Source organism: Panthera leo, chromosome D1 (genome assembly GCF_018350215.1).
Source record: "Panthera leo isolate Ple1 chromosome D1, P.leo_Ple1_pat1.1, whole genome shotgun sequence".
In the NCBI taxonomy this organism is placed as follows: domain Eukaryota; kingdom Metazoa; phylum Chordata; class Mammalia; order Carnivora; family Felidae; genus Panthera; species Panthera leo.
Window position 1 is genome coordinate 1,743,945 of NC_056688.1, and position 26,400 is coordinate 1,770,344.

Below are 26,400 nucleotides of genomic sequence, written 5' to 3' on the forward strand. Positions count from 1 at the left end.
AACATTAACTTGTGGACGTGAGGGAAAGGGGGTCTTGAAGACATTCGGGGTTAGGGGTTTGGGTTAAGACACAACAACGTCAGGGCACCGGGCAGCCTGGCAGAAGGTTGTTTACAGAGGACAGGAGGCAGCACCTTTGTTTGTCTTAGCCTAGGGGACGAGGCAGGTGAGGCAGGTAGGACACGTGACCTCAGGGTTGACAAGGCACCTTTCTTTTGTTGTTGTTGAAGGACAATGAAATGTATTATCAAATTGGTTTCCATACAACACCCAGTGCTCGTCCCAACAGGTGCCCTCCTCAATACCTATCACTGCAAATGCACCTTTCTTTTGTTAATCATCTCCGCTCTGGGCAGCTTCACTGCCCCACAGGGTCTATAGCCCAATTTACCTGTTTACCTAACTTCAGCCTTCCCTCCTGTGAAAGCAGCTTTCTGCTCTAGTACTAAATGGGTGTGTGTGTGGGGGGGGGTTTTGCTCTGAATGCCTAATCTTGTTTACCTCATACACCTTTGTATTGGGGGCCTTTGTCCCCTCTCTCTATTCTGGGGGCCTTTGCCCCCCCTCTCTATTCTGGGGACTTGGCCCCCCTTCTCTGTCCTTATTCCCCCGATCTTGTTGATGTAAACTTGGATGAGAGCATCCCATGGCCTTGTAATTCTCTGTGCCTTGTTAACCCATGGGTGCAGGCCCAGGGAGTTCCGAAGCTTATTCCCCACATCAATTCTGTCACCTGGTTTTTAAATAAAAAACGTGACTCTAACCTATCAGGGGTTCCAGGCCGGTGACATGCGTGCGTGGAAGCAGCACTGGAATCACCAGCTGTACAAAGCCCTCGAACACCAGTATCAGATGGGCCTGGAGGCACTGAATGAGAACCTGCCAGAAATAAGCATAGACCTAGTGCACAAGTAAGCTTTCTTACAGCCCCTTTCATTTTCAGACCATGGTTTTCCAGTAATTCATGTGTTAAAGCTATTTCTTTGTTTTCAGACAGGGACGGTTACAATTCAGGCCTCCTCTTGAAGAAATCCGAGCTAAATATTACAGAGAAATGAAGAGGTTCATTGGCATTCCTAATCAGTTTAGGGGAGTGGGTGAGGCCGGAGATGAGTCCATTTTTTCTGTTATGATTGATAGAAATGCAAGTGGATTTTTGACTATTTTCAGCAAAGCAGAAGATCTGTTTAGGAGATTATCAGCTGTTTTACACCAACATAAGGTATGGAGCTTGTAATTGTCTGTTATTCTGTTATAACGTTTCATCTGATTGGTTGAGTGAGTATTAAGTGTACTGATCTGCGGTTTATCTTGTGTGGCATAATGTAAAAGTACAGCAAGGTGGGGAGCCAGTGTGAGGTTTCCTGTACAACCCAGACTTACACCACAGATGAGAACCAAGTTATACTAAGGTTTTTTTGTCTTTGACTCTTTGAAGATTGAGAAACTAGTTGCATCAGCTTGGGATGTGACAAGATTCTGTTGTGTCCATTTTAACTCCTCTTGGGAAACTATCTCCTTTCATTCATTCTTGGAATCGAGCGGCCCTTGGAGTGAGGTCTCAGATGTAGTGAGGTGGAGAGGATTTCACTTCCTCCTTGTGTTGGAGTGAACCTTGGCTGCTCAATGGGGAGAGACCCCAGCTGTGTCCCTCGTCCTTCCTTTCGCTCCCAAGACGCGTGACTGAGAAGTCGGCCGGTCTCCCAGTTGCCACCGGGTGCTGCTTCTGACTGTCGGGTTTCTAGGACTGATTGAATGTGCATACGTTCAAATTTGTAGCCTTGGCTTTGCCAAATGATTCTGTATTTGGATACATCAAATTTGAGAAGAGAATCTGAGAAAAGGGTTTTGTGGTCTTTTAAAAAAAGTTTGATGATCACTTTTATATATTAAATAGTTTTTTTAGGCTCTACAGTAATGGTTATATTTGCGTACTTAAATTGAAATTTACCTGAATACCTTACATCTGTACCTTTTTATCAGTGTTAATCAGTTGGACCCTAATTTTTTATATGTTAATAAATTCTGTTTCTTTAATATGTTTTCCATTCTTTAATAGGAATGGATCGTAATTGGACAAGTTGATATGGAAGCTCTAGTGGAAAAACATCTCTCTACGGTCCATGATTGGGAGAAAAATTTCAAAGCACTGAAAATAAAAGGGAAAGAAGTAGAACGACTTCCGAGGTATGAGAAGTTAGAGTCGAGTTTCGGTCCCATTCAGTAAAAGGGAAAGAAGTAGGGCGGCCTCCGGGGCCTGAGAAGTTAGAGTTTCTGTCACGTTCCAGTGTTGTCATGACCTGGTGAGGGTGCTCGTCAGTAGTGGCCTCGTGTCAGTCACCTTCTGCCTCCCGTAAAGCTTGGCCTTGGCTCTCGGGTATCGTCTGCGTTGGGTGCCGAGACGAAGGTATTTTTCTTCTGGAGGTTCTGCCGGCTGGGACCTAACTGGGGGGAGTCGATCGGGGCCTGAGGATCTGACATTTGACACGCACAGGCACGGGCTACGAGCGCTGAGACTCGCCCGTGAGAATGTGCTCCGGGATATCAAGCCAATGCCGTTGGACTCTGGCTTTGTACTGCTCTGCCTCCTTTCGGGATACCGTGGCAATCACACAGCCTGGTGCTGCGTCGACGTAGGGCCCGAGACGTGGTGGAGACCCTCTGAGGGGCCTGTCATAACCCAGCTACTTGAGAACGGAGTCCCCCTCCTACCTGAAATTCTTACCACTGGAACCGCTCTTGGTAGGAAGCTCTATGACAGGCCTGTTTAACTGTGCATGTATTTCCTCTAAAGGATAAGACCACTTGTGTTAATCTACTTGCTCATTGTCTCAACAAATATTGGGTGAGCGTGGATATATGCAGAGCTTGTCCCGTGGGAGGATAAAGATGAGGAAGAGAGGACCTCACGTTGCTTACTGTCTGCCGGTGCAGTGACACATGACTCAGTACTCACAGGGGTTAAGGGAGTGGGCTCTGGGGGCAGATGGCTGGTCCCAGCTGCGTGACCGCGACTGCCATTTACACCCCGTGAGCCTCGATTTCCTCAGCTTTCAAATAGTTAATACAGAGGTGCCTGGGTGGCTCAGTCGGCTGAGCATCCGAGTCTTGGTTTCGGCTCGGGTCACGATATCCCGGTTCATGGGATTGAGCCCCATATTGGGCTCTGCGCTGACAGTGTGGAGCCTGCTTGGGATTCTGTCTCTCCCTCTCTGCCCTCCCCTGCTTGTGCCCGCTCACTCTCTCTCTCAAAATAAAAAAAAATAGTTACGACAACTGTAATATTGATCACACGGTGTTTTGAGGATTAAATGAGTAATTTGAACACAAAGTACTGGTATGGCTGACATTCGCAGTGTATGTTACTTACTGTTAATTGTTATTAATACCGGATGGAATAGTGTGTCTCATTTTAGAGATTGAACTAAGGGCTGGGGAAGTGTATACAGCATGGCGGTGACATCCCATCCTTTCTGGGCAAAACTGGGGAAAGTTTCATTCAGATAGAAATCCTTGAGCTGGAATTTTGACAGGAAAAGCGAGAACTGGAGGTTGCACCAGGGTGTCTCAGGAGAGGAGTTTGTATGCTGAAAATAAGTTGGTTAATTGAGAATTTGATGAATTAGCATTTTATTAGGGGCTAGAGGGCCTGTTCCTGGAGAGGGGTAATGAAGGTACAGATTTGGGAGAGTTTTACGTTCCCATTGGGCAATTTGGATTTTATTCATATTAGAGTGGTTAGCTCTCGATTTCTCGTCCAAAAGGTGTCAGTACCTGCACATTAGGGGTGTTAGTCTGGAACGAGAGAGTTGTATGGTTTGAGAAAGAGACCATGGAGGAAGGGAGCTTAGTCTGTCATCACCCAGAAAACCAGCAGTAATTAATTGAATTAAGTTGTTGGTACTCCAAATGGGGAAGAGGAAACATTATGAAATATGAAACAGTATGAGGTATTAAGAGGTCTTAATTTTGGAGGAAGATGAGGGATGAGGAACAGAAAAGAGACAAATGTCCTGTGGGTTTGAGGTCAGAGGAGTTAGATGATGATATACCACTAATGTTGGTTGGAAGTAGGGAAGAGAGTGCTTTTGTAATGTTTGGGTACAAGGTTTCTCTTCTCTATTGGATACGGTCTTTGGTTTTTTGTTTTTTTAATTTTGTTGTTGTTGTTGTTGAGAGAATGAGAGTGCCAGTAGGGGAGAGGGGCAGAGGGAGAGACAGAATCCCAAGCAGCCTCCACGTGGAGGCTCCATAATTTGGGGGTAGCCTATCTAGGGCTATCCCATTTTATTTGTGGCTGAAGGGAGCCTCATTTTCATGCTACCAGTATTTTCAAATGAAAGGGGAATGTTGGTCTGTCCCCAGGATTCTATAGTCGGTGAGTAAAACTCTGCTGTAATCAGACCATGTGGTGATGCTAATTCATTAGCAAAATATGGCATAGTTAATTTTAGTGTTTATTAAAATCATCTGTTTTAAAATTTTTAAAATTTTTTGTTTTTTGGTTTTTTTTTTGAGAGAGCATAAGCATGAGCAGGGGAGGGGCAGAGAGAAAGGGAAAGAGAGGGAATCCCAAGCAGGCTCTGTCAGCGCAGAGCCTGATGCAGGGCTCAATCCCACTGAGTCGCTTGAGTGACTGACTGACTGAGCCTTCCAGGTGCCCTTAAAATAATGTATCTTTATCAAATATTAGCAATCTCGACATTTTATATGTCAGAATTTCAAAAATTGTATAAAATTTCATGTTGAAGTAAATCGGTATGTCGTACTGGTTAAGAACTGGAGTTAAAACTACTCTAGTCAGTGGGTGATTGAGAATAAATCTTTAAGAGAATAAGATTTTTATAATAAAAGTGAGTATTGAACTCTACAATTTACTTTGTAAAATGTCACCTGGATCTGTGTTTCCAAAAGATTAGTAGCTTTTTAAATGATCTTTGTGACCATAATTTCCAGGCTTTTTAAAAATTTTGTGAATTTAAGAAAGATATGAGATTTTTTTCTGATGAGCAAGTCTGGTGCAACGTCTGCTTAGAATATGACAATTTGCATTAAGGATATTGTGCAAAGAATTAATATTCTTAACAGTATATGCCTTTTTTTCTGAGTTAAAACAATGTTTCATAAATTTTTTAGAGTGTGGAAACTCTTCTTAATGTTTCATGTTATGGACATAGTACATATACTGAAAAATTTGGATCCTACTGTATCCTGGTATTTTTATTTAACACTAATCTTTAGTATTTTGTCCTGTTATTAGCCCTCAAAAATGTGATTTTTTAATTGTGTGGATATACAATTAGCCATTTTTGTATTCAAATTATTCCTAATTTTTCACTATTATAATTAATGCTTTAAAGAAGATACTTGTATATAAAATCTCAGCATCTGCTCTGAAAATTTCCTTGGGATAAATTCTCAAGGTGAAGTTAGTTAAGACAAGTGGCCTGGTGTTCATGGCTCACTTGCTCCCCGTGAAAGCCGCATGGTCGTCTGCTCTGATCCGAATTTGTGAGAGTTCTCTTTGCCTACACAACTGAAGACATGAATTAGCAATTCATTACATTTTTGTTAATTTGATAGGCAGAAATGATGGCATGTTGTTGTCTTAGTGCCTTAACAGTCTCTATTTGCCTTCTGTCTTTTCTGTCCCTTATCACTGTTTGTACTTAGCAGAATAGCGAATTTATGTAATAAATATTTAAATAAGTACATTAAATGCTGTGACAGATACAGGGCTTGTAAATGTTTATGTATATTCATGTTGACACTCTAGGAGGTTTTAATGTGCTGTCCTTTTAAAAAAACTGATACACTGGGTGATAAAAAACTTTAGTATTGTAACACAATCATTGTTTCATGAAAACTTCTTGATAGTACGTGGAAAACATTTTACTAAATGAAATCTGAATGTGCTTAGAGATTACAATAATACTTTTTGAGTTATTTTGAAATGTATTATATAAAATCATTATAATGAGGTTCTTTCCCTCTAATAAGTCTTTCTCATGTCAAAATCTGTCATTTGGCATTTTTCAGTGCGGTCAAGGTAGATTGTTTAAATATTAATTGTAACCCCGTGAAGACTGTGATTGATGATCTCATCCAGAAGTTATTTGATACGCTTGTTCTTTCTTTGAAGAAGTGCATCCAGGGTAAGGACGCTTTTTGATTTTCATTTTAACTTACTGTTACATACAAAGGCATGTACTTTGATAGTATGAAATGTGAATCCCAGTGATTAAAATCGACCAAGCTGGAAAGTATCATGAAATGAAATGGGCTTCAAATGGCAATTTTCGTAACGTGGGAAAGCCCATGCCCAGCTTTTAAGAGTAAAAGTGGAGGCGGTTTTGCTGTTGACAACATGCGCCAGTATCAGTTTGGTGCCTGTGTACTGAGCAAGGTAGGCGATTCTGCCCTCATGTGTTTCTTCTCATCTGTTCAGTTACTAAGATTTTCCAAAATTCTGCACTGTGTCTTTTTCCATGAAACTGGGATGCTGTAGCATATTAGCTAAAGGAGGGAAATTTCGGTTACCAATTTTGAGTAAAATATACTAAGAATGAGTACATTTTAACTTTGTCAAAATTTTGAGGTGTAACGTAAAACAACTAAACTTGTACGGCAAGGCATTTCTTTGCTTATTCTGTATTTTAAAATTCTGTCGTATGAGCAAATAATAATTTAAGATTTAACGTATGCCATATGGTGAGTACTTCCAGTGCTCTTTGATTTTAAAATGATGCAGCGAAATATTTTTAGTGATAATAACATTCTATGTCACTGTTACCTGTTCAGCTCACTTACATGAAATTGATGCATTTGTAACCGAGGCTATGGACGTCTTAACAGTCATGCCCCAGTCTGTGGAAGAGATTGGTGATGCAAATTTACAATACAGTAGGCTCCAACAGCGGAAACCAGAGGTGAGCATCGCCAAGTAAAGTTATCGATTGATTTTTATTGGACTGGAATGTTTCAATCAGGTAATTGTATGTGACCATTGAGAAACATCGTATAATTTCAGTGTTGTAAGGAAGTCCACATAATCTGGCCCAATCGCTGAGCTCATGGTTGGACTCTGGTGCTATGTTGGTGCAGTGAAACAGTCCGAGTCAGAGTTAATATTGAGGAGTAGGTACAGTCTGCTAGGATGTGGCACATCTGAATCAGACTAAACTTAGTAATTCATGCTGTTCCCTCCGGGGTTTGTAACCCGAAGTGTGCGGTTTGAGCTGAATTAGGAATACACACGTTCACACACGTACACACATACTTGCATATGGAGTTATTATATTATGGATGGTTTTAACTAAGTTTAGAAGCAGCAAGAGACATAACTCAAATCACAAGAGAAACTTTGATGTGTCCCTGCTGCGTCATAGACTTCATATGATAAAGCTCGCTGAGAGGTGAAATCGTATGCTTTTGTGGCGCATTCCACAGCGAGGGTTAGAGAGAGAGGAGTAAATGTGTGTCCGAGCTGCTGGGCTTGGGCCCCTGGAAAGCTGATGGTAGCATTTCCTGGGAATGTGGGTGGCTGGAGGGGGAAGGTGTCTGGAGAGTGGAAGTGGTGGGGGGTTGGGACGTCAGACGGAAGTTGAGGGAGGAATAGGGACTTCAGAGTGGAGACTGCGTTTATTAATTGGATATAAATTTAAAAGTCATCTCTCCACGCATGAACTGTGAAGCCAGGGGATTGGATGAGACCACGTGGTTGATGGCGGACCATGGAGGGTGCAGAGCAGGGTAGGACATCCCAGCATTTACTGTGGGGATGTCAGAGGAGACGGCAGAGGACCCTGTGAGTGAAGCGAGAGGAGAGACAGAAAAGGTACCTTCGCAGAAACTAGGAGGAGAGACAGAGACGCTGTGCTGTTCTGCCCGCGAGGCGGGAAGTGGCAGCGGTGGTAGGAAGAGTCCCTGTCACTCGAGCCACAGTCAGGGGCCTGGGGCCGACCCGTGGGTGCAGGGGAGTCACGCTGCCGGGTTTGAAGCAGCAGGGGCCATACAGAATCGGGCCGTCACGTCTCTCGGGTGCCGTGTGGACTTGCAGGGGAGGAAAGGAGGGCCCTGCCCGGGAGTTTGTGGTACTCGCTTCTCAGGCTAATCTGGGTTCTGTCCACGTGTGGAAACCACAACCTGACTCTTCGTTTCTGCCTTCTCTGGCCTTCCTAGTACGTCATGACTCAGTTTCACTTTCTCCGTTGTCCTTTCTTAAATACTTAAATACTTGACTTTTCCTTCTGTTGCTGGAATAGTTAATTTCTGTTCTTACCTAATCCCTAATCTTCATTCTTTGAGAAGCCTCCTTCTAACAGTTTCCTGTGAGTGGAAGATTTCTAATAAGAACTTCACCTGGAATAGTTAGAGCGTTGTCTTTACAGACTCACAGGTTCCTTCAGTCCTTGTGACCATCTTTAGGATCCTTTTAACCTCTTTGGTAGAGTGCCATAGTTGAGTTTGTAGATAGTAATGAGTAAGTATTAGGAACTTCATATCCAGGAATTTAACAAATTATTTAGAACAGAAACCTTGATTTTTAAAAAAGCAAGAACAGGTTAGAATAGAATCTTTTTTTAAAATTTTACTTATTTATTATTTTAATTTTTTGGAGAGAAGGTACAAGTTAGCGAGGGGCAGAGAGCAAGGGAGAGAGAAAAGTGGGGCTCACCCGATGGGGGGCCATGCTCACCTGAGGCAGGGCTGGAACTCACAATCCATGAGATCATGACCTGAGCCGCAGTCAGATGCTTAACCAACTGAGCCACCCAGGCGCCACTTTTTTTCTTTAAGTTTATTTATTTATTTTGAGAGAGAGAGGGAGGGAGAAAAGAAGAGAGAGAATCCCAAGCAGATTCTTGCTGTCCGCATAGAGCCTGATGCATGGGCTCCAACCAATGAACTGTGAGCCCATGACCTGAGCTGAAATCAAGAGTCGGACGCTTAACCGACTGAGCCACCCAGACACCCCTAAAATAAATGGAATCTTTCAAGAAATTTGATAAAATAGGTTGTTTTTTATGTTGTTATTTCTTCAACCTTTAGATTTTGCCCTTATTCCAAGAAGCTGAAGATAAAAACAGACTTTTACGAACTGTGGCAGGTGGAGGTTTGGAAACAATTAGCAATCTGAAGGCTAAGTGGGATAAATTTGAGTTGATGATGGAAAGTCACCAACTTATGATTAAAGATCAGGTAGGAACCTTTTAGTCATTGTGTTAATATGGAAACTTCATTTTTTTCTCACTGAAGATTCTGGCTTATCTTTATTCCATTGGAGCTCAGGTAGGTAGGAATTTTATACTGTGGATGAAATTGGCCTCCCTCAGTATTTCCGTACCATAAAATGCTTTATTTAAATGATCGTTTCCCGTACTTTGTCTTTATTTCCTACCATATGGAGAACTCAGGTAATCATATTTTCGGTTTTCCTTATGAGTGAATATGTTTGCCTGCTATGTATGGTGACTTTTGAGGGGACACCTGGTAGTTAAACACACCTGTTGTACTCTTCTGCGTGGACACTGGGACACGCCTCCTCGGTTACGCAGCTCCCTGCTGGTGTGGCACAGCTGGTGGTCATTGGCCAAGTGTGTCTTATCACATCAACTTTGCTGATAGTTGTGGTGGATGCTGCTGATGACATGAATGAGTTTTTTTCTTTAATGTTTTATTTATTTTTTGAGTGAGAGAGTGAGAGAGAGTGAGAGAGAGAGAGAGCATGGGAAGGGGCAGAGAGAGAAGGAGACCAAATCTGAAGCAGGCTCCAGGCTCCAAGCTATCAGCACAGAGCCTGATGGGGGGGCTCGAACTCACGGACTGTGGGATCATGACCTGAGTCGAAGTTGGACACTCAACCAACTGAGCCACCCAGGTGCCCCTGACACGAATGAGTTTTTAATGATGATGCAGGCAGTATATCTCTCATTACTGAATATTTATAGTCTGATTCTATGTTTTTGACATCAAAATTTTATTGTACTTGAAGTCAGTAATTGAAAACAATCTTCTGAAAAATTTGTTTTGGTGGTTTTTCACCTCTACCTAGAAAGTGTTAGAAATAAAATGTGAAAATAAAGTGAGATTTTACTATAAACTGAATTACCTAAACTCTTTTGGCTCATAGATCGAAGTGATGAAAGGGAACGTTCAGTCGCGTCTTCAGATCTATTACCAAGAATTGGAAAAATTTAAAGCTCGTTGGGACCAACTAAAGCCTGGTGACGATATTATTGAAACTGGCCCACAAAGTACTCTTGATAAAAGCGCCAAGTCAATAAAAGAGAAAAAGATTGAATTTGATGATCTTGAAGTCATAAGGAAAAAGCTGGTGTATGTTTTTTCTTTAAAATGGATAGTAACCATTTTGATTTATATTTCTCTGTATTAGGCCAGAGGCTTTCTTGTATCTGTTTGTCTTAATGTTTTTCTATATAAATTTCTGAAGTTTTAAAAATGATAATTCTAAGTGCTCATGCTACTACTTTCTTAGGAGTTGTGGGTGGAGTCTATAAGGACGTTAAAGGAAGCAAATTTCTGGTTAGGCTTAGAAACAGAACAGAAAATTAAGTTTACTTAGAAGTTACACTGGGAGTTGGAATATTTGTTTTCTGTGATTTCATTGTATTTAAAAATGAGGCCTATAAAATTAATGGAAAATTGCTTTCAGAGACCCTGAGAAGAAAAATGAACCTATAACAATAATATGAGGTTTCCAAGGAAAAAACCTGTTGCTTTATGTTACAAGTATTAAGGTTAAGTAAGCAGTGTTTCAGGTGTCGTCTCTTAGGTAAATGCTTCCATAAGATAGTGGTCTTCATGGGTGAGTGAAGGGTTTAGTACCAATTAGATGAAGGGTATCTTATATTCTAGAATCTCACCCTTGGGTATTAATATTAATGCGATATTTTATCAGCCCATGATATATGTCATTCTGAATCTTTACATTATTATCATTTATGACGTATGACAGACATAAAATACAGATGTTATCAATTCCACTTCGACTTCTTTGGAGAAATACATATTTATGAATTTAAAAGAGGTTATACTTAAGTAGTTAAAGTAAAATTCTTATGCAGTCCCCCACTGTCTACCTTCACTATCAAATATGCACACACACACACACACACAGACACACACAGGGAATGCAGTTAAATAAACTTAGTGACATTTGACAGTTTTTTAAAATCTAATGATATTTCACTCTTTGTTTCCATAGTGATGATTGCCGTCATTTTGGCCTAGAAGAGCCCAGCTTGTCTTTGGCAGATAGCATCTCCAAGGACATTGAGAGCTGTGCACAAATTTGGGCCCTTTATGAAGAGTTTCAGCAGAGGCTTGAGGAAATGGCCAATGAAGATTGGATTACTTTTCGGTTTGATTCATAAACACTATTTAGATTCTTATAATTTGGTAGTGTTTTTTTGGGAGGTACATTTTGAGGTGTATTTCTGGTCTCTTACAGGACTAAGACATATCTGTTTGAAGAATTTTTGATGAATTGGCATGACAGATTAAGAAAAGTTGAAGAACATTCGGTTATGACGGTGAAATTACAATCAGAAGTTGACAAATACAAAGTAAGATAGTTTTACTTTACTATTTTAGAATGAGGTTTGCACCTTTCACGTGTCTTTTATGCAGCTGAGTGAGCTGTGCTTTTAGTTTCTGATTTTCAGTGACTCCATTACATGAACAAAATAGGAGGTATGGAGTAAACCATAGAAATTATTGATCTTTCTGCTACTCTTCTGAAAAGTTAGAACTAAGAAATTTATGGTTAAAGTTAAAAATTGGAGTGTTTATACCTCCTAGAGCAGTTTAGGATCTGAGTCATTTAGCATATTTAGGATATAGGTTATTTCCTAAAATAATAAAGATAGAAACATTTTAGGTCATGTCGTCAAATCTGTCAAGCTACAACAGGAAGTTTGGATGTATCCACAGTAGTGTTTAATAAAAAATCATACACAATTCTGTTTGAGAATTTGATTTCGAGTTTGTTAAATAAGATAATAGAGTAATTAAAATTTTATAACTAATCATTAAAGGAAATAACAGTTTGCATTTTGACATATATTCTTGTGTGTACATGTGTCTTTTTCTCTTTTTACAGACCGTAATTCCTATCTTGAAATACGTGAGAGGGGAGTGTCTTTCTCCAGATCACTGGCTTGACCTTTTTCGTCTGCTTGGCCTTCCTCGGGGGACTAGCCTGGAGAAATTAATGTTTGGTGACCTGCTCAGAGTAGCTGATACGATTGTTGCCAAAGCTTCAGACCTTAAAGTAAGAATCACTTGTATAAATATCTCATGAATATGACCTTTTTTAACAGATGGTTTTGCTTTGTGTTTTACGTAAAAAAAGCAGCAAAATTTTTTTTTCTCTTAATATAGTGACAATGTTCCGCTAGTCCATTATTCTTTAGTAATACATCTGAATCTGTATAGGAGTATAGAAGCAGCGTAAACCCCTTCCTTGAGAGAAAGAAGACAATATGAAATAAAAAATAATCTTGGTTTAAGAAGGGAGTCAGCTTTGGGGCGCCTGGGTGGCTCAGTCGGGTGAGCGTCCAACTTCGGCTCAGGTCATGATCTCACAGTTCGTGGGTTTGAGCCCCACATCGGGCTCTGTGCTGATGGCTCAGAGCCTGAGGCTGCTTCAGATTCTGTGTCTCCCTCTCTCTGCCCCTCCCCCACTCGTGCCATGTCTCTCTCAAAAATAAATAAACATGAAAAAAAAAATGTGTTTTTTGAAAAAAGGAAGGGAGTCAGCTTTAATCGAAAGGCAAACAAATACAAATCATTTTATATAAAATACATTTAAAATCATGGGTTATATTATAAATACAAGCTAAGAGATCGCAAAATCCAGAGAGCTAAACCAAGAACCAGTTTGCAAATCAGGTTTAGGAAAGGTCTGTGGTACAAGGAGAAATGGTACCGCCTTTGGCCGTCTTAAGTGGCAGACTCTGTGTGTTGTGATCTGCCCGTTTGATGTAAAAATAAAAGGACTCTTGATGTCACATTGTTTTTTTCCTATTCAATATGTTCACCTTTGTGTTTGTTCAGAACCCTGGAGCCTGTTAGGTAATTGTGAGATCATAAAGTACAGTTGCTGTAGAAGATGGTTACTAACCACTTCAGCTGCCTCAGAAGTTAAATTTAAGTTACAGTATCATTGTTGAGGGCTGCAAAATTTTAAATAAGCCTGTTTTTGTGTTTTGCAATGGATTCTTGATTTTTCTTTCTTTTTTAGAAGTAAAAAGCTTATGGCAGGTCTTTAATATCATACTTCGACTATGTGAGATTGGATACTTTGTATCTGATATCTCCTGATACATTAGCTAGTGATTAATTCTCTTGGATAACATGTAAAATATATTCACTTATTTTTTCCTTTATTGTGAAAAGCCAAATAAAAATATATTGTGTTATAAAATAAATATTATATGGTTTATTTATAAAATTAATGTGGAAATAATAAATATGAATATTTTATGTTAAATAGGATTTAAACAGTCGGGCACAAGGTGAAGTTACGATTAGAGAAGCTTTACGTGAACTTGATCTTTGGGGAGTTGGAGCGGTATTTACATTGATTGATTATGAAGACAGCCAGAGTCGAACTATCAAGCTGATTAAAGACTGGAAAGACATCGTAAATCAAGTTGGAGATAATAGATGTCTTCTTCAGTCCTTAAAGGATTCTCCTTATTATAAGGGATTTGAAGATAAAGTGTCCATTTGGGAAAGAAAACTTGCAGAATTAGATGAATACCTGCAGAATTTAAATCATATTCAGAGGAAGTGGGTGTATTTGGAGCCCATATTTGGCCGTGGAGCATTGCCGAAAGAGCAGACACGCTTCAGCAGGGTTGATGAAGATTTTAGGTGAGCACGGCTACGTGGGGCAGAGACACACGCAGCAGCTTTTTATTCGTGTTGGGAGGTGCTTAACACGAGCCGATTACTTTTACGTTATGAGTGTCACCTGTGTCTTCAACCTCTTTCTCTTGTGGATCCTTGTAAGGGCTGTTTTCTCTCATTCAGCCATTTGCTTCTTGAACCGTGTTGATCTGACCTGTCTTTACCACGTGACCTGATACTAACAGTAATGTTACTACAGTAGGAGAGGAATCATAATAGTACTAATATGTAGCTACTGTTGCCAAAAGTAACACATTACTCTCCTGTTGTAAATTTGATGGGCATTTTTCACGCCTCATTTTACTTCATCTCTGACTAGTATTTAAAAGCATTGAGCATTTCTTGTTGGAGAGTTTTTTCCCTTGGCTTCTGGGGTACTGCAGGTGGTTTTCTGGCCCTCTGTCTGGGTCCTCTTCTAGTTTCTAGTCCTCAGGCCTCTCTGAACATCCAGCTGTGGACACTCCGCGGGATTTTGGTGCCGGGTCTCCTGTCAGTGTGTCACGCTCCGTGGGCGGTCTCATCCCCTCTTCCGTCCTTGTCCACCTGTCGAGCCCTCCTTCTCTCCTGAGCCCCAGTGGTGTGGACACCCTCAGTGTGCCAAAAGCAGGTTCACAAGCTTATCCCTTTAGCTCAGGTCCTCTTCCCTGTGTCTTTCTCGCTAACTGACTGCTCAGAGTGGAATCATAGGGGTATTTGACCTCCCCCTGTACCTCCAAATCCAGTAGGTCACTGCATTTGTTGATTCTGACCTACTTTATGTCTTTATGTCTCTCCTGGTTTGCCTTTATTCTGAGCTACTTTTGTCGTCACTCCCTGGGTCCATGGCCTCACTTGGGTTTGTGCTCATCCTCAGCAGTGAGCCTCGTGTGTGACCGCAAGAGTGGTCTTGTGCTGGTGACTTGTTGTGGCCTGTTTCCTTGAATTCTTTAGTAAACGTGTAGAGAGGTTTCCTGTTGTTCTGAGGATAGAGCATAGCCTCTCCTTGTCCATTTCCGCAGCCTTCTCTTCTTGTGCATTCTGTTTGCTTTGGGGACGCCAGCCTTGACTTGCTCGAACATTTCGAGCCCTTCCCAGGATCTTTGCCAGAAGGTGCTCCCCTCCTGCTCACTGATGTCTTCTTTCTATTCACCATGAAGGCTCAGCCTCAATCACTTTCTCACAGAAGCTGTGGATTACGGATTGCCCCGTTAGCTGCTTTAAAATACTTTGTACTTTTCCTCATTAGTGTATATCAATATTTTATTTAAATAATTCGAGAAAATTATTTAATATCTTTCTCACTGGACCATTATCTTTATGAGATGGGGCTAAATATTTGTTTAGAGAATGAATGAAATAAGCGAATTTGCAACATGGGAGGTTAAGAATGGTAATGGAGGGCACCTGGTGGGCTCATTCGGTGGAGCATGCAACTCTTGATCTCCGGGTCATGAGTTCGAGCCCCATGTTGGACGTAGAGCTTCCTTACAGGAGAAAAAATAATTAAAAAATGGTAATGGGACTTTACTAATTTTTGCCATTATTTCTTAGAAGAAACACAGTGATGTTTTGCTTTTATAGTAACGTTACCTCTATTTTATTTTAAGTAGATAAAAAATAAATGTGTCAATATTTCTCTTTCAGTCAAAAACTGTTAAAGTGGAGGTAAAAATAACTTTTTTTTCTTCTGTAGATCAATAATGAGTGACATCAAGAAAGACAATAGAGTCACAACATTAACGACTCACGCAGGAATCAGAAATTCGCTGCTAACCATACTCGATCAACTTCAAAGATGTCAGAAATCATTGAATGAATTTTTAGAGGCATGTTCTTTAAAAATATTTATGTAACAAGTTGTAAAGTACTTTATTAGTTATTTGAAAAGATAAGGCTATTCTTTTTGTTGTTATCAGGAAAAACGCTCAACGTTTCCAAGGTTTTATTTCATCGGTGACGATGACCTGTTGGAGATCCTGGGCCAGTCTACTAGCCCGTCAGTGATTCAGTCTCACCTCAGAAAGCTGTTCGCCGGTAAGAGCCAACACTTCTTCAATAGGTCCTGCATTTCACGTACCTTCCAGGCATAATGTTAGGCTCTGACGTAGGCTACTGAATAAAATGCCTGTCCTGGCCTCTGGAGGGATTTATATCTTGATGGGACAGGCAGCCTCATGAGTTGGCCAGTCGATGGCCGTGGCTGCGGCTGACAGGTATGTGCTGTCGTGGCTCGTCTGTGGGACCCGTCGCTCACATCTGTGGCATCTCAAGGCTGACATCTAAAGGTGGATCTGAAGAAGGCGTCGGTCTTAGCTGGAAGAAAGGTGTGAGGGCAGAAGGAATTGGCCATGCGGAGGCCTGGGAGTGACGGGGAACGTGCCTCTTCATTGTCGAGCTGAAGGTTTCCTGCCTGACGTCCAGGTGGAGGCACCCAGAAGGCAGTTCCTGAGAGCAGAGAGGTCTGGGACGGGGGTGGACAGTCGGGGGTCCACTGTGTGCTGGTAGTGGTTAAGCTGTGGGACTCGGTGAGGTTACCCGGTGACAGGCGTACGGTGATGGGACCCTGGGCTCCAGCAGTGTTGTCACTGTAGGCGGGTTATTGAATACTGAACGGTCTGCCAACGAAATAATGATTATTTTCTCAAAGCATTCCATTTGTGGGAAGAGAGCTGTATTTTTCAAAATAACAAGAAAAAACTTTCATTGTGATCTTCACTTCTGATTAGGTATCAGTGAACTACAGGCCCACAGGCCAAAACCGGCTCACAGCCTGATTTATTTTATTTTATTATTTTATTTTATTATTATTTGTAACGTTTACTTACTTTTCGAGTGGGGGCAGAGGATCTGAAGCAGGCTTCAAGCTCTACGCTGACCGCAGAGAGCCTGACGCGAGGCTCGAACCCATGCACCATGAGATCATCACCTGAGCCGAAGTCGGACGCCCAACCGACTGAGCCCCCCAGGCACCCTCACAGCCGGATAGTTGAAAGTAGAGTTTCGTTCGAACATGGCCATGCCCCTCGTGGTCCAGAGCCACTTTCGTGCTGCAAGCGCAGAGCAGAGAAGTTGCCCCAGGGAGGGCAGAGCTGTGAAAACCTAATGTATTGAGTTTCTGGTGCTTCACAGAAGCATTTACTCACCAGTGTATGTGTGAAGCTTTCAGGTCCTTTATCTCAGCTGTGATTTGGGCTGTGGGAGGCTTGGAGAGAGCTCTTGGCATCAGCAGGCTCGCATCCAAACTCTGCCTCCACTCTCTCAGTGTCGTCTCTTACTGTCATTTTTCTAAAATGTTTATTAATTTTTGAGACAGAGAGAGACAGAGTGTGAGTGGAGGAGGGTCAGAGAGAGAGGGAGACACAGAATCCGAAGCAGGCTCCAGGCTCTGAGCTGCCAGCACAGAGCCTGACGTGGGGCTCAAACCCACGAACCGTGAGATCATGACCTGAGCTGAAGTCGGATGCTCAACCGACTGAGCCCCCAAGGTGCCCCTTGTTTCCTGTTTTAAATTGGAAAGAATAACTTAGAGGGTTTTTCCTAAGATCAAAATTGGGTAATGTATTTAAGCTTTTGTTGTATACTGTAAAATAAAGTGTACAAATCTGGGGGAGGGAAGTCCCGTTTGTCCTCCCTCTTTCTTTTGTCTCTTGTATCATGTTAGTGGAGTTAGCAGTATATGTTCTTTTCTTTTTTTAATGTTCATTTATTTATTTTGAGAGAGCACACATGCATGTGAGTCGGGGAGGGGCAGACAGAGAGGGAGAGAGAATCCCAAGCAGGTTCTGCACTGTCAGCGTGGGGCCCTATGTGGGGCTCGAACTCACAAACCGTGAGATCATGGCCTCGGCTGAAACCAAGAGTCAGATGCTTAACCGACTGAGCCCATATGCGCCCAGTCAGTGTGTGTTCTTACGCACCTGTTTGTGTCTGGCCTGTTGTGCTCATTAGAATGGTTGGGAGGTCCCTGCAGGTACGTTTTGTTCCTTTTCATCGTGGAGTAGTTTTCCAATGTTGGAGTGTGTCAGCTGTTCGTTCACTGGCTGGCGGGCATTTGGGGGCATTTGGGTTGTTGTCAATTTTTGGTTAGGAGAAGCCCTTCTGTTGTATAGGGGAATTAATATAATTGTCATATGTAATGCATATTATGAGGTGTATATTACGCATTCTGTGGTAATGATGTGTCTGGTTTAATAATGATATCTTTAATCTTTGTGCATTTCAAGTGTTCTTTTATATTATAGGTATTAACAGCGTGTGCTTTGATGAAGAATCAAAACATATAACTGCAATGAAATCTTTAGAGGGAGAAGTTGTACCTTTTAAAAATAAAGTTTTAATTTCAAATAATGTAGAGGTAAGTAATTCTTTTCCAACTATGAAAATAAAAAGAATTAACTGTATGAACTTTGTATCAAAAATAAATTAGTCAATTTGTAGGGTAAACTTTGGCCATTTAGGAAACTCCTCTTGTGTCTTAAAAAATAACAGGGCACCTGAGTGGCTCAGTTGGTTAAGTGCCCGACTCTTGACTTGGCTCAGGCCATGATCTCACGGTTCATGAGATCGAACCTCATGCCGGGCTGTGTGCTGACAAGACTGTTTATTAATGTGAGCTCCTCACTTTACTAGCTGTGTGACTTAGAATCACAACTTTCCTGTCTATCAGATACTCATCTTACTATATGTTGCAAAGCCTGTTTATTAAAAATACGGCTTTGGGGCGCCTGGGTGGCTCAGTCGGTTAAGTGTCCGACTTCGGCTCAGGTCACGATCTCACAGTTCGTGAGTTCGAGCCCCGCGTTGGGCTTTGTGCTGACAGCTCAGAGCCTGGAGCCTGCTTCACATTCTGTGTCTCCCTCTCTGCCCCTTCCCTGCTCATGCTGTGTCTCTCTCTGTCTCAAAAATAAATAAACATTAAAAAAAAATTTTTAAAAATACGGCTTTATACCATATAGTGTTTGGAACATTAGTATTCAACAGGTACTTGTATAAGATGAGTTTTTTCAAGAGGTGGAATTAAAATTTCTTCTTGACTCTCACACTCCCAAAATGTGTTGTATGAGATGATTGTTTTATAAGATGATTTAGGTAAGCCTGAAACTAATGCATTTATGGAACGACTGTTGATTACTTGGTCCTGGAGCACTGGACGCAAACTGGGACATCTGACTGGTGTGCAGCGAATGCCTGACAGTGGTGGATTGCATCATACTGAACTGTAATCTTCACATTCCACAATTATCTTCAAACTTGCAGTTGGGGCCCGTGGCTTATCCCACACTTAGCCGTATAGTTCAGCGACATGCCCGTTCCTGGTTAAGGCTCAGCATTTTATCGGATGTCGATTACACAAATGAGGTGATTGAAAGCACATGCTTGCTAGGTAGCTCCCATGTTTGTGCTTGGTAAAGAGGTGTGTTTCTGTTGTTTGCCCTTCCTTCCTTCCTCCCTCCCTCCCTCCCTCCCTCCCTCACTTCCTTCCTTCCTTCCTTCCTTCCTTCCTTCCTTCCTTCGTGTTTATTTCAAGAGAATGACAGAAAGAGCACAAGCAGGGAAGGGACAGAGAAAAAGGGAAAGAGAACCCCAAGTGGGCTCTGTGCCATCAGCACAAAGCCTGACATGGGGATCGAGCCCGTGTGCTGCGAGATCAAGACCTGAGTTAAAATTAAGAGTTGGATGCTTGAGTGACTGAGCCACCCAGGCACCCCTGTTGTTGTTCTGTTGGGACCAGATGCATGGAGAGAGGAAGAGCTTCAGCGGGAGCCGCTGGCCAGAGCAGGTTTGCGAGCGGAGGAATGGTGGGGTCTGGAAGCCCTGACTGTGATGAGCAGAGCTGTTGGTACCCTGGAGAGTACTCGAAAGATAAAAAAGTCTAGAACTTTAAGTCTAGAACTTAGAGCTATTTAGCATTGTAGATTTTGTACTCCTTTTATTGCACATATAGTTTCTTAAAGTGATCAGTAACCATTCACTGCTATTTTTATCAGTCTTTTTATGTTACCGTCCATTACCTTTTATTATTTTACCTACAATCAAGTGAAAAAAATGTTATTTTGACTCGGAAACAAAATTAGTTTTGTGTAAAGGAGCAGCGTAGCTCCCTGAGTAATAGACATCACCCTAATGATGCATTTCCTGTTTACATCACAGCCTTCTGAACATGGGCTCACCAGGAGAGCCTGAGCCCCGACACTTAGCCAGTCACTGTGGCCCTGATTTACTGGCCTATCTAGCTTGATTTCTTAGAATGATGAAACCATGGGGTTACGTTGCTCGTAGTACCGTCATTTGTAGAGTTGGTGATGGTGGCTGACTGCACTTGTATGGGTTTTCACGCTTAACCATGATCCCCAGAAGTGAAAAAATTGATTTCTTCCAATTATTTAAATCTTTCATTAATAAAATAAGTGTGTCCTGTAAGACGATTTTGGGAGTATGAGGGGCAGTAAGAAGTGGTAATCCTGCTTCCTGAAATAAATGAACAGGGTCACTCAACAGGGTAGGTGTTTGTTTTACGACTGCGTTTGTCATTGGTAATTCTGTTTCCAGACCTGGTTAAATGGTTTAGCCTTGGAAATGAAGCAGACCTTGAAACAGTTGTTGGCGGAATGTGTCACTGCTGCACGCAGTCCTCCAGGTGCCGTGGACCCGTCCTTGTTCCCCTCACAGGTAAGCGGCCTCTGTCTGGGGCGGAGGGAGGCCAGGGCGTCACATGGCAGGCGGCTCTTCATCCGGCGGTTCGCACCGACCAGCTGCCTCGCTTCTGCGTGTTCGCTCCGTCAGCTGTGAGGTGTGCCGGGCGAGCTGCTTGGCGGCCACGTTCTCTTCCAGCCCCGTCAGCTTGCTGTCACTCAGATGCCTTCACGCCGAAGGCATGCCGAGAGCCCAGCAGCACGGGCCGGTGGGGCATGAAGCGGGAGGGGGGTCAGTCACGTGGGAGTGCTCTGGTTCCCCGAAGACTAGCCCGTCGTTGATGGAGAGGCCCGGAACCCGCAACACTGTCCCTGCTGCTCCCACGGGATCATCCCGGAGATGGGGCTGGCCGGAGGTTGGCGGGGTGTCGGTGCAGGTCAGAGATCCGGCCTGGGCCCTGAGCCAGAGTGCCGGCCGGCAGCTGGGAGCCAGGGTGCACGCGCTCGCTGGTCACAGGAACGCCCACCTGAAACACCAGCCGTGGATCTGCATCGTGTGAAACGTGTCCAGGTCTCACCCGAGCGTAGTGCTAAGACCCGCGCTCAGTGCCCTGCGTCGTTCAGGGCTTGCTTCCTGGCTGGCTGGGGCTCAGCCTCCAAGTGAAGGGCACCCGGGACTTAGTTCTTGGGGCCTGTGAAGGGCGGGCCTTGAGGTGTTCTCTGATCTCTCACAGGAAAATCTTCCCTGCTCAGCGTTGGTTTCTTTCCACGCTGAAGCATGTGGTAGCTTTGGCACAAGTTTCATGTTGGTTCTTTTAAAGTGTGAGACCTTAGATAGGAATCTTGGAACATTGTAGATTCTTAGCCATTTTATCTTTCATTCTTTGGTGCTTTCTAGCCTTTTGAGTCAAACTAAAATATGTTTTAAAAATTCTCATTAAGCTCTTAGAGAAAATTAAGAGTAATCAGCAACGAATAATAATGCCGTTGCAAAGTCAAAGGTAAGCTGCTGTGTTACTACTGAAAATGCTCCCTGTTCCTGTCGACTTCCAGGTAGGATTTAAGTGAACTTAGGCTAAAAGACAAAAGGTGAACGACTCCACAGAAGTAAGGATTGCATAGCGATGGACTGGGAGAATGACCCTCGTGTGAGGAGATGCACGGGAGAGACGGACAGAGGAAACCGGGCTGTACAATCAGAGCCCGCAGCTGACCTCAGGGCTCTCGAGCGGCCAGGTGACAGTGTGGACGGTGGACACTGTGAATAGTTCATTATCTCCGTGCAAACATGGACAAGTACCAGTAGGAATAGTTCATTTTCAACACAAACCAAGTATTCTAGTGTCTTAGCAGTTAATGCTTAAAAAAATTTGTCTCAAGAGCATTTATGTAGGCGATTGAATGGTGCACCTGGGTTCATGTACCTGATGCAGGCTGTTAGGTACTCTTTTATTTATTCTCTTTGAGCTCTTCTTTTTTAAATTTAATTTATTGTTTTAATTTACATCCAAGTTAGTTAGCATATAGTGCAACAATGATTTCAGGGGTAGATTCCTTAATGCCTCTTACTTATTTAGCCCATCCCCCCCCCGCCCCCATAATCCCTCCAGTAACCTCTGTTTGTTCTCCATATTTAAGAGTCTTTCATGTTTTGTCCCCCTCCCTGTTTTTATATTATTTTTGCTTCCCTTCCCTTATGTTCATCTGTTTTGTCTCTTAAAGTCCTCATATGAGTGAAGTCCTATGATATTTGTCTTTCTCTGACTGACTGATTTTGCTTAGCGTGATACCCTCCAGTTCCATCCATGTAGTTGCAAATGGCAAGATTTCATTTTTTTTGGTTGCCGAGTAATACTCCATTGTGTATATACCACATTTTTATCCATTCATCCATCGATGGACATTTGGGCTCTTTCCATACTTTGGCTATTGTCGATAGTGCTGCTATAAACATGGGGGTGCACGTGTCCCTTCGAAAGAGCACACCTGTATCCTGTAGATAAATGCCTAGTAGCGCAATCGCTGGGTCACAGGGTAGTTCTATTTTTAGTTTTTTGAGGAACCTCCACACTGTTTTCCAGAGTGGCTGTACCATTTTGCATTCCCATGTTACATACTCTTCATTCACTTCTGTAAAGGCATTTTTGTAAGGACCTCAGGTAATGTAGACAAGGAACTTTCTGCTCTGGGAAGGAGACAGCATGCAGAGTGGAAAGAATCTCACAGACCTTGGTTCAAAAACTGGTTTTGTCAGCATACTCTGATTCTTCTAGGCACGCGTTAAGAGGGTATAATGATAGGAACATTGCCAACTTGTTTTGAAGGTTAAATTGTACAATGTTGGCAAAATACTGTCAGTGATGGTTACATTTTGGGCAATTAATAGCGTGAGTGCCTGTGCACATATGCTGATGGTAGCATGACTACAGGATTAGCCTGGACTGTATCTTGACTCCCTTTTTGTAGCGTCCTATGGAAATTGCATAGCAGGCTGCTAAAAGTTGAGATTATTGACGTGCGTTTATAATACAGAAATTCAGTGATGGTGTCTGAAAGGAGGGTCCTGTGTATGAGTACTAGTTTGGGGGTGGCAAGTGAACATTTTCATACGGAAATTCAAAGCAAAGTCTTTTCTCCAGAAGTAGATTTGGATCTTCTTAAATGTTTCTCCTTACACCTGATGAAAGACGCTAATGAGTTTGTCCTACAAATCTGGGGGGGGCGGGGGGGGGGGGTTGATTTTGCCCCAGACAGAATTACTCTTCCTTTAAAGAATGATATTTAATGCTGCATATACAATGATATTTATACAGTGTTTGATGATATGTGAATACCAGTAACACACAGTTTAGCCTGCTGTGTTAAGTCATAAAATGTATACTGAGGTGACTAAATTTGATGACATATGATATTCATCTGGGTACTGAAAAGTATGTGCCAGAAAAACACTCTTCCATAGTAGTTGGTCAGCAGGTCTAGTGTTTTTATGTGATGATGTTTCATGTCTTTAGTTTCTGTGTTCATTTGGGAACTGTATCAAGGGGCGCCTGGGTGGCTCAGTCAGCTGGGCGTCCGACTTCAGCTCAGGTCACGATCTTGTGGTTTGTGGGTTCGGCCCTGTGCCGGGCTCTGTGCTGACAGCTCAGAGCAGCTCAGAGCCTGGAGTCTGCTTTGGATTCCATGTGTCGCTCTTTCTCTTCCCCTCCCCTGTTCGCACTCTGTCTCTCTCAAAAATAAACATTAAAAAAATAAAAACAAAAAAACAAAAAAACTGGGGCGCCTGGGTGGCTCAGTCGGTTAAGCGTCCGACTTCAGCTCAGGTCACGATCTCACACTCCGTGAGTTCGAGCCCCGCGTCGGGCTCTGGGCCGATGGCTCAGAGCCTGGAGCCTGCTTCCGATTCTGTGTCTCCCTCTCTCTCTGCCCCTCCCCCGTTCATGCTCTGTCTCTCTCTGTCTCAAAAATAAATGTTAAAAAAAAAATTAAAAAAAAACTGTATCAAAGAATTTGACTCTAAGTTTTCAAAGGTTAGCGTTTAAATGTATAATTGCTTTATCAGTAGCCGTGTTAGATTGCTACCGTTCCAGAAAGCCTTTCAACTAGCGTTACCATTTCATGTTTTATGTAGATATAAAGGTTCTGTCTTAATCCATACCTAGTTTCTATTTATGGGTGTTAGAATGAAAGATTACAACAACTTAATTTAAGATAAAATTTTGAGGGACTCCTGGGTGGCTCAGTCGGTCAAACGTCCAACTCTCGATTTAGGCTCGGGTCATAATCTCATAGTTCGTGAGTTCAAGCCCTGCGTCAGGCTCTGTGCTGACAGTGTAGAGCCTGCTTGGGATTCTCTCTTGCTTTCTTTCTCTCTCTCAAAATGAATAAATTAATTAATAAATTAATTTAAAAAGTTAGAATTTGGAAATTCGAGACTTCAGTAGTATACTGAGATTATTTTGGAACGCTAGAATATTACCATTTTACTAGATGGAACGCATCATACGCTGGTATCCTTGCATCCTTGAAAAGAAGCCATTTATAAAGGGGAGAGTGCAGAGAAGAAAGGGCAGATGTCTTGGGTTGCATGAGCTTGGTGGGTCTTAGGACGGAACCCAGGTGTGTGGGAGGGTCGTGGGAGGCGGGTCGGTGGTGGGCTTGGTGGCAGCACACGGTGCTTCCCTGCGGCCGTGCGGTCCCGTGCGGTTTGAGATGCCAGTGACACATGCCCATAGACCTTGCACGCGAGTGCAAATCCAGAAAAGTGTCTTCCCTTACATTTATGAAATATTTCTAGGTAAATTTACCTTGTAAAATATTTTTTCTCTTGATCCATTAGATACTGTGTTTGGCAGAGCAGATTAAGTTCACTGAAGATGTGGAAAATGCTATCCAAGACCATAGTCTTCATCAGATCGAAACCCAGCTGGTGACTAAGTTAGAGCACTATACTAGCATCGATACGAGTTCGGAGGATCCAGGGGGCACTGGTATGAACAATGTTCCATTTTTTTGCCTCCTTTTGGGTTACTGGAACTTTTTTTGTTACTTTATCTTATCTGTCGTGTTTCTGACTCTCAGCCATCTGTTTCAGAGGTTAGTTTAGGAATTACAATGTACATGCTTTAATATTGTACTTAGAATTGGTGATTCATTAAAACGAGTGTAGAAACCTTACCCCGTACTAATTTCCTCCTCCTCTTCTAGTTGTGTGGTAATTGTTTCATTTATTACATCTGCATACTCTGAAACCTCGAAGTTACATTGTTGCCTGTAAACATGGAGTGTATCTTTAAGGACCGGGAAGCACAGTCTGTTGTACTTAACTGGGTGCTCACCACTTCTGTCGCTCTGCCTCCGTCCTGATGCTCCAAGCTTCCTTCGGGTACTGTTTTCCTTCTCCTTGAAGGATATCCTTCAGCATTTCTTTTAGAGCAGGATTGCGGGCTGTGATTTCTTTCCTACAGATTTTCCTTCATTGGAGAATGTTTTAATTTCATCTCTGCTGTCGTAAGTGAATTAGGATTGTTTTGGTTCTTTGCATGTTGTTTGTTTTTTGTTTTTTTTTTTAACTTTTTTTATGTTTATTTTTGAGACAGAGACAGAGATTGAGTAGGGAAGGGACAGAAAGAGAGGGAGACACAGATTCCAAAGCAGGCTCCAGGCTCTGAGCTGTCAGCACAGAGCCCAACGCGGGGCTCCAGCCCATGAACCATGAGATCATGACCTGAACCAAAGTTGGAGACAACCGAGTGAGCACCCCAGGCGCCCCTATTCTTTGCATGTTGAATGATGTGGGATGATACCCTGGACGTTTTCAACATTGTGTTATGAGCGTCTGGGTCTTGTCAGTCCTTGAGACAGTGTTGATATTTTCTGTTAGCAGTAGATGTTGGGTTCGGGCCCCACGTGCCAGCCAGTCTTCTGAGGTTTGTGGTTCCGATGCCAGTTCTCTTTCCAGAGTCTCTGAGTCATGTGTAAGATGTCAGATCACTATGCTGTGCTCCTGAATCGGTCACAACACCATAAATCAACTGTACTTCAAAAATGAAGTCTTTGCAGCACTGTTGAGATGGGCTTCACGTGTGCGCCATCTAGCGGCCAGTTCTCAGAGTGCCTGCTTTGATGGTTAGGGTGCCATCTGCGTTGCTTGGGGGTGAGCCCAGCAATCCTAAACAAGTTTCCAGGGTCATTTTCCCATTCCTCCATCTCCATGCTCCTCATAGTACTTGGTGGTTTTCTTGGGCTCCTTTTCTGTTCTCCTGGCCAGAAAGCTGGGGTTTCCTGTGCCCCGACCTGCTCACTTTCTGTGACTGTGTCTGTGTCCTGGGGCAGTTGGTGGCAGAAGAGAGAG

The 26,400-nt window shown here is 42.7% G+C and overlaps 1 protein-coding gene across 4 annotated transcripts in view; it reads left to right on the forward strand.

Annotated features, from left to right (window-relative positions):
* DYNC2H1 (dynein cytoplasmic 2 heavy chain 1) overlaps window positions 1–26,400 on the forward strand; it is a 342,439-nt gene that overhangs the window by 32,488 nt on the left and 283,551 nt on the right. For all 4 annotated transcript variants that reach the window (XR_006193953.1, XR_006193954.1, XM_042906646.1 and 1 more), the window contains exons 16-31: window positions 772–911; window positions 994–1,222; window positions 2,060–2,187; window positions 6,040–6,155; window positions 6,802–6,929; window positions 9,052–9,201; window positions 10,133–10,338; window positions 11,228–11,383; window positions 11,474–11,588; window positions 12,125–12,295; window positions 13,520–13,902; window positions 15,611–15,743; window positions 15,834–15,951; window positions 18,159–18,271; window positions 20,467–20,586; window positions 24,886–25,036. Coding sequence is in view for 2 of the 4 variants with exons in the window: in XM_042906646.1 (XP_042762580.1) it covers window positions 772–911; window positions 994–1,222; window positions 2,060–2,187; window positions 6,040–6,155; window positions 6,802–6,929; window positions 9,052–9,201; window positions 10,133–10,338; window positions 11,228–11,383; window positions 11,474–11,588; window positions 12,125–12,295; window positions 13,520–13,902; window positions 15,611–15,743; window positions 15,834–15,951; window positions 18,159–18,271; window positions 20,467–20,586; window positions 24,886–25,036 (2,557 nt within the window). In the remaining 2 variants the exon portion in view is untranslated. The remainder of the gene's footprint in view (window positions 1–771; window positions 912–993; window positions 1,223–2,059; window positions 2,188–6,039; window positions 6,156–6,801; window positions 6,930–9,051; window positions 9,202–10,132; window positions 10,339–11,227; window positions 11,384–11,473; window positions 11,589–12,124; window positions 12,296–13,519; window positions 13,903–15,610; window positions 15,744–15,833; window positions 15,952–18,158; window positions 18,272–20,466; window positions 20,587–24,885; window positions 25,037–26,400) is intronic.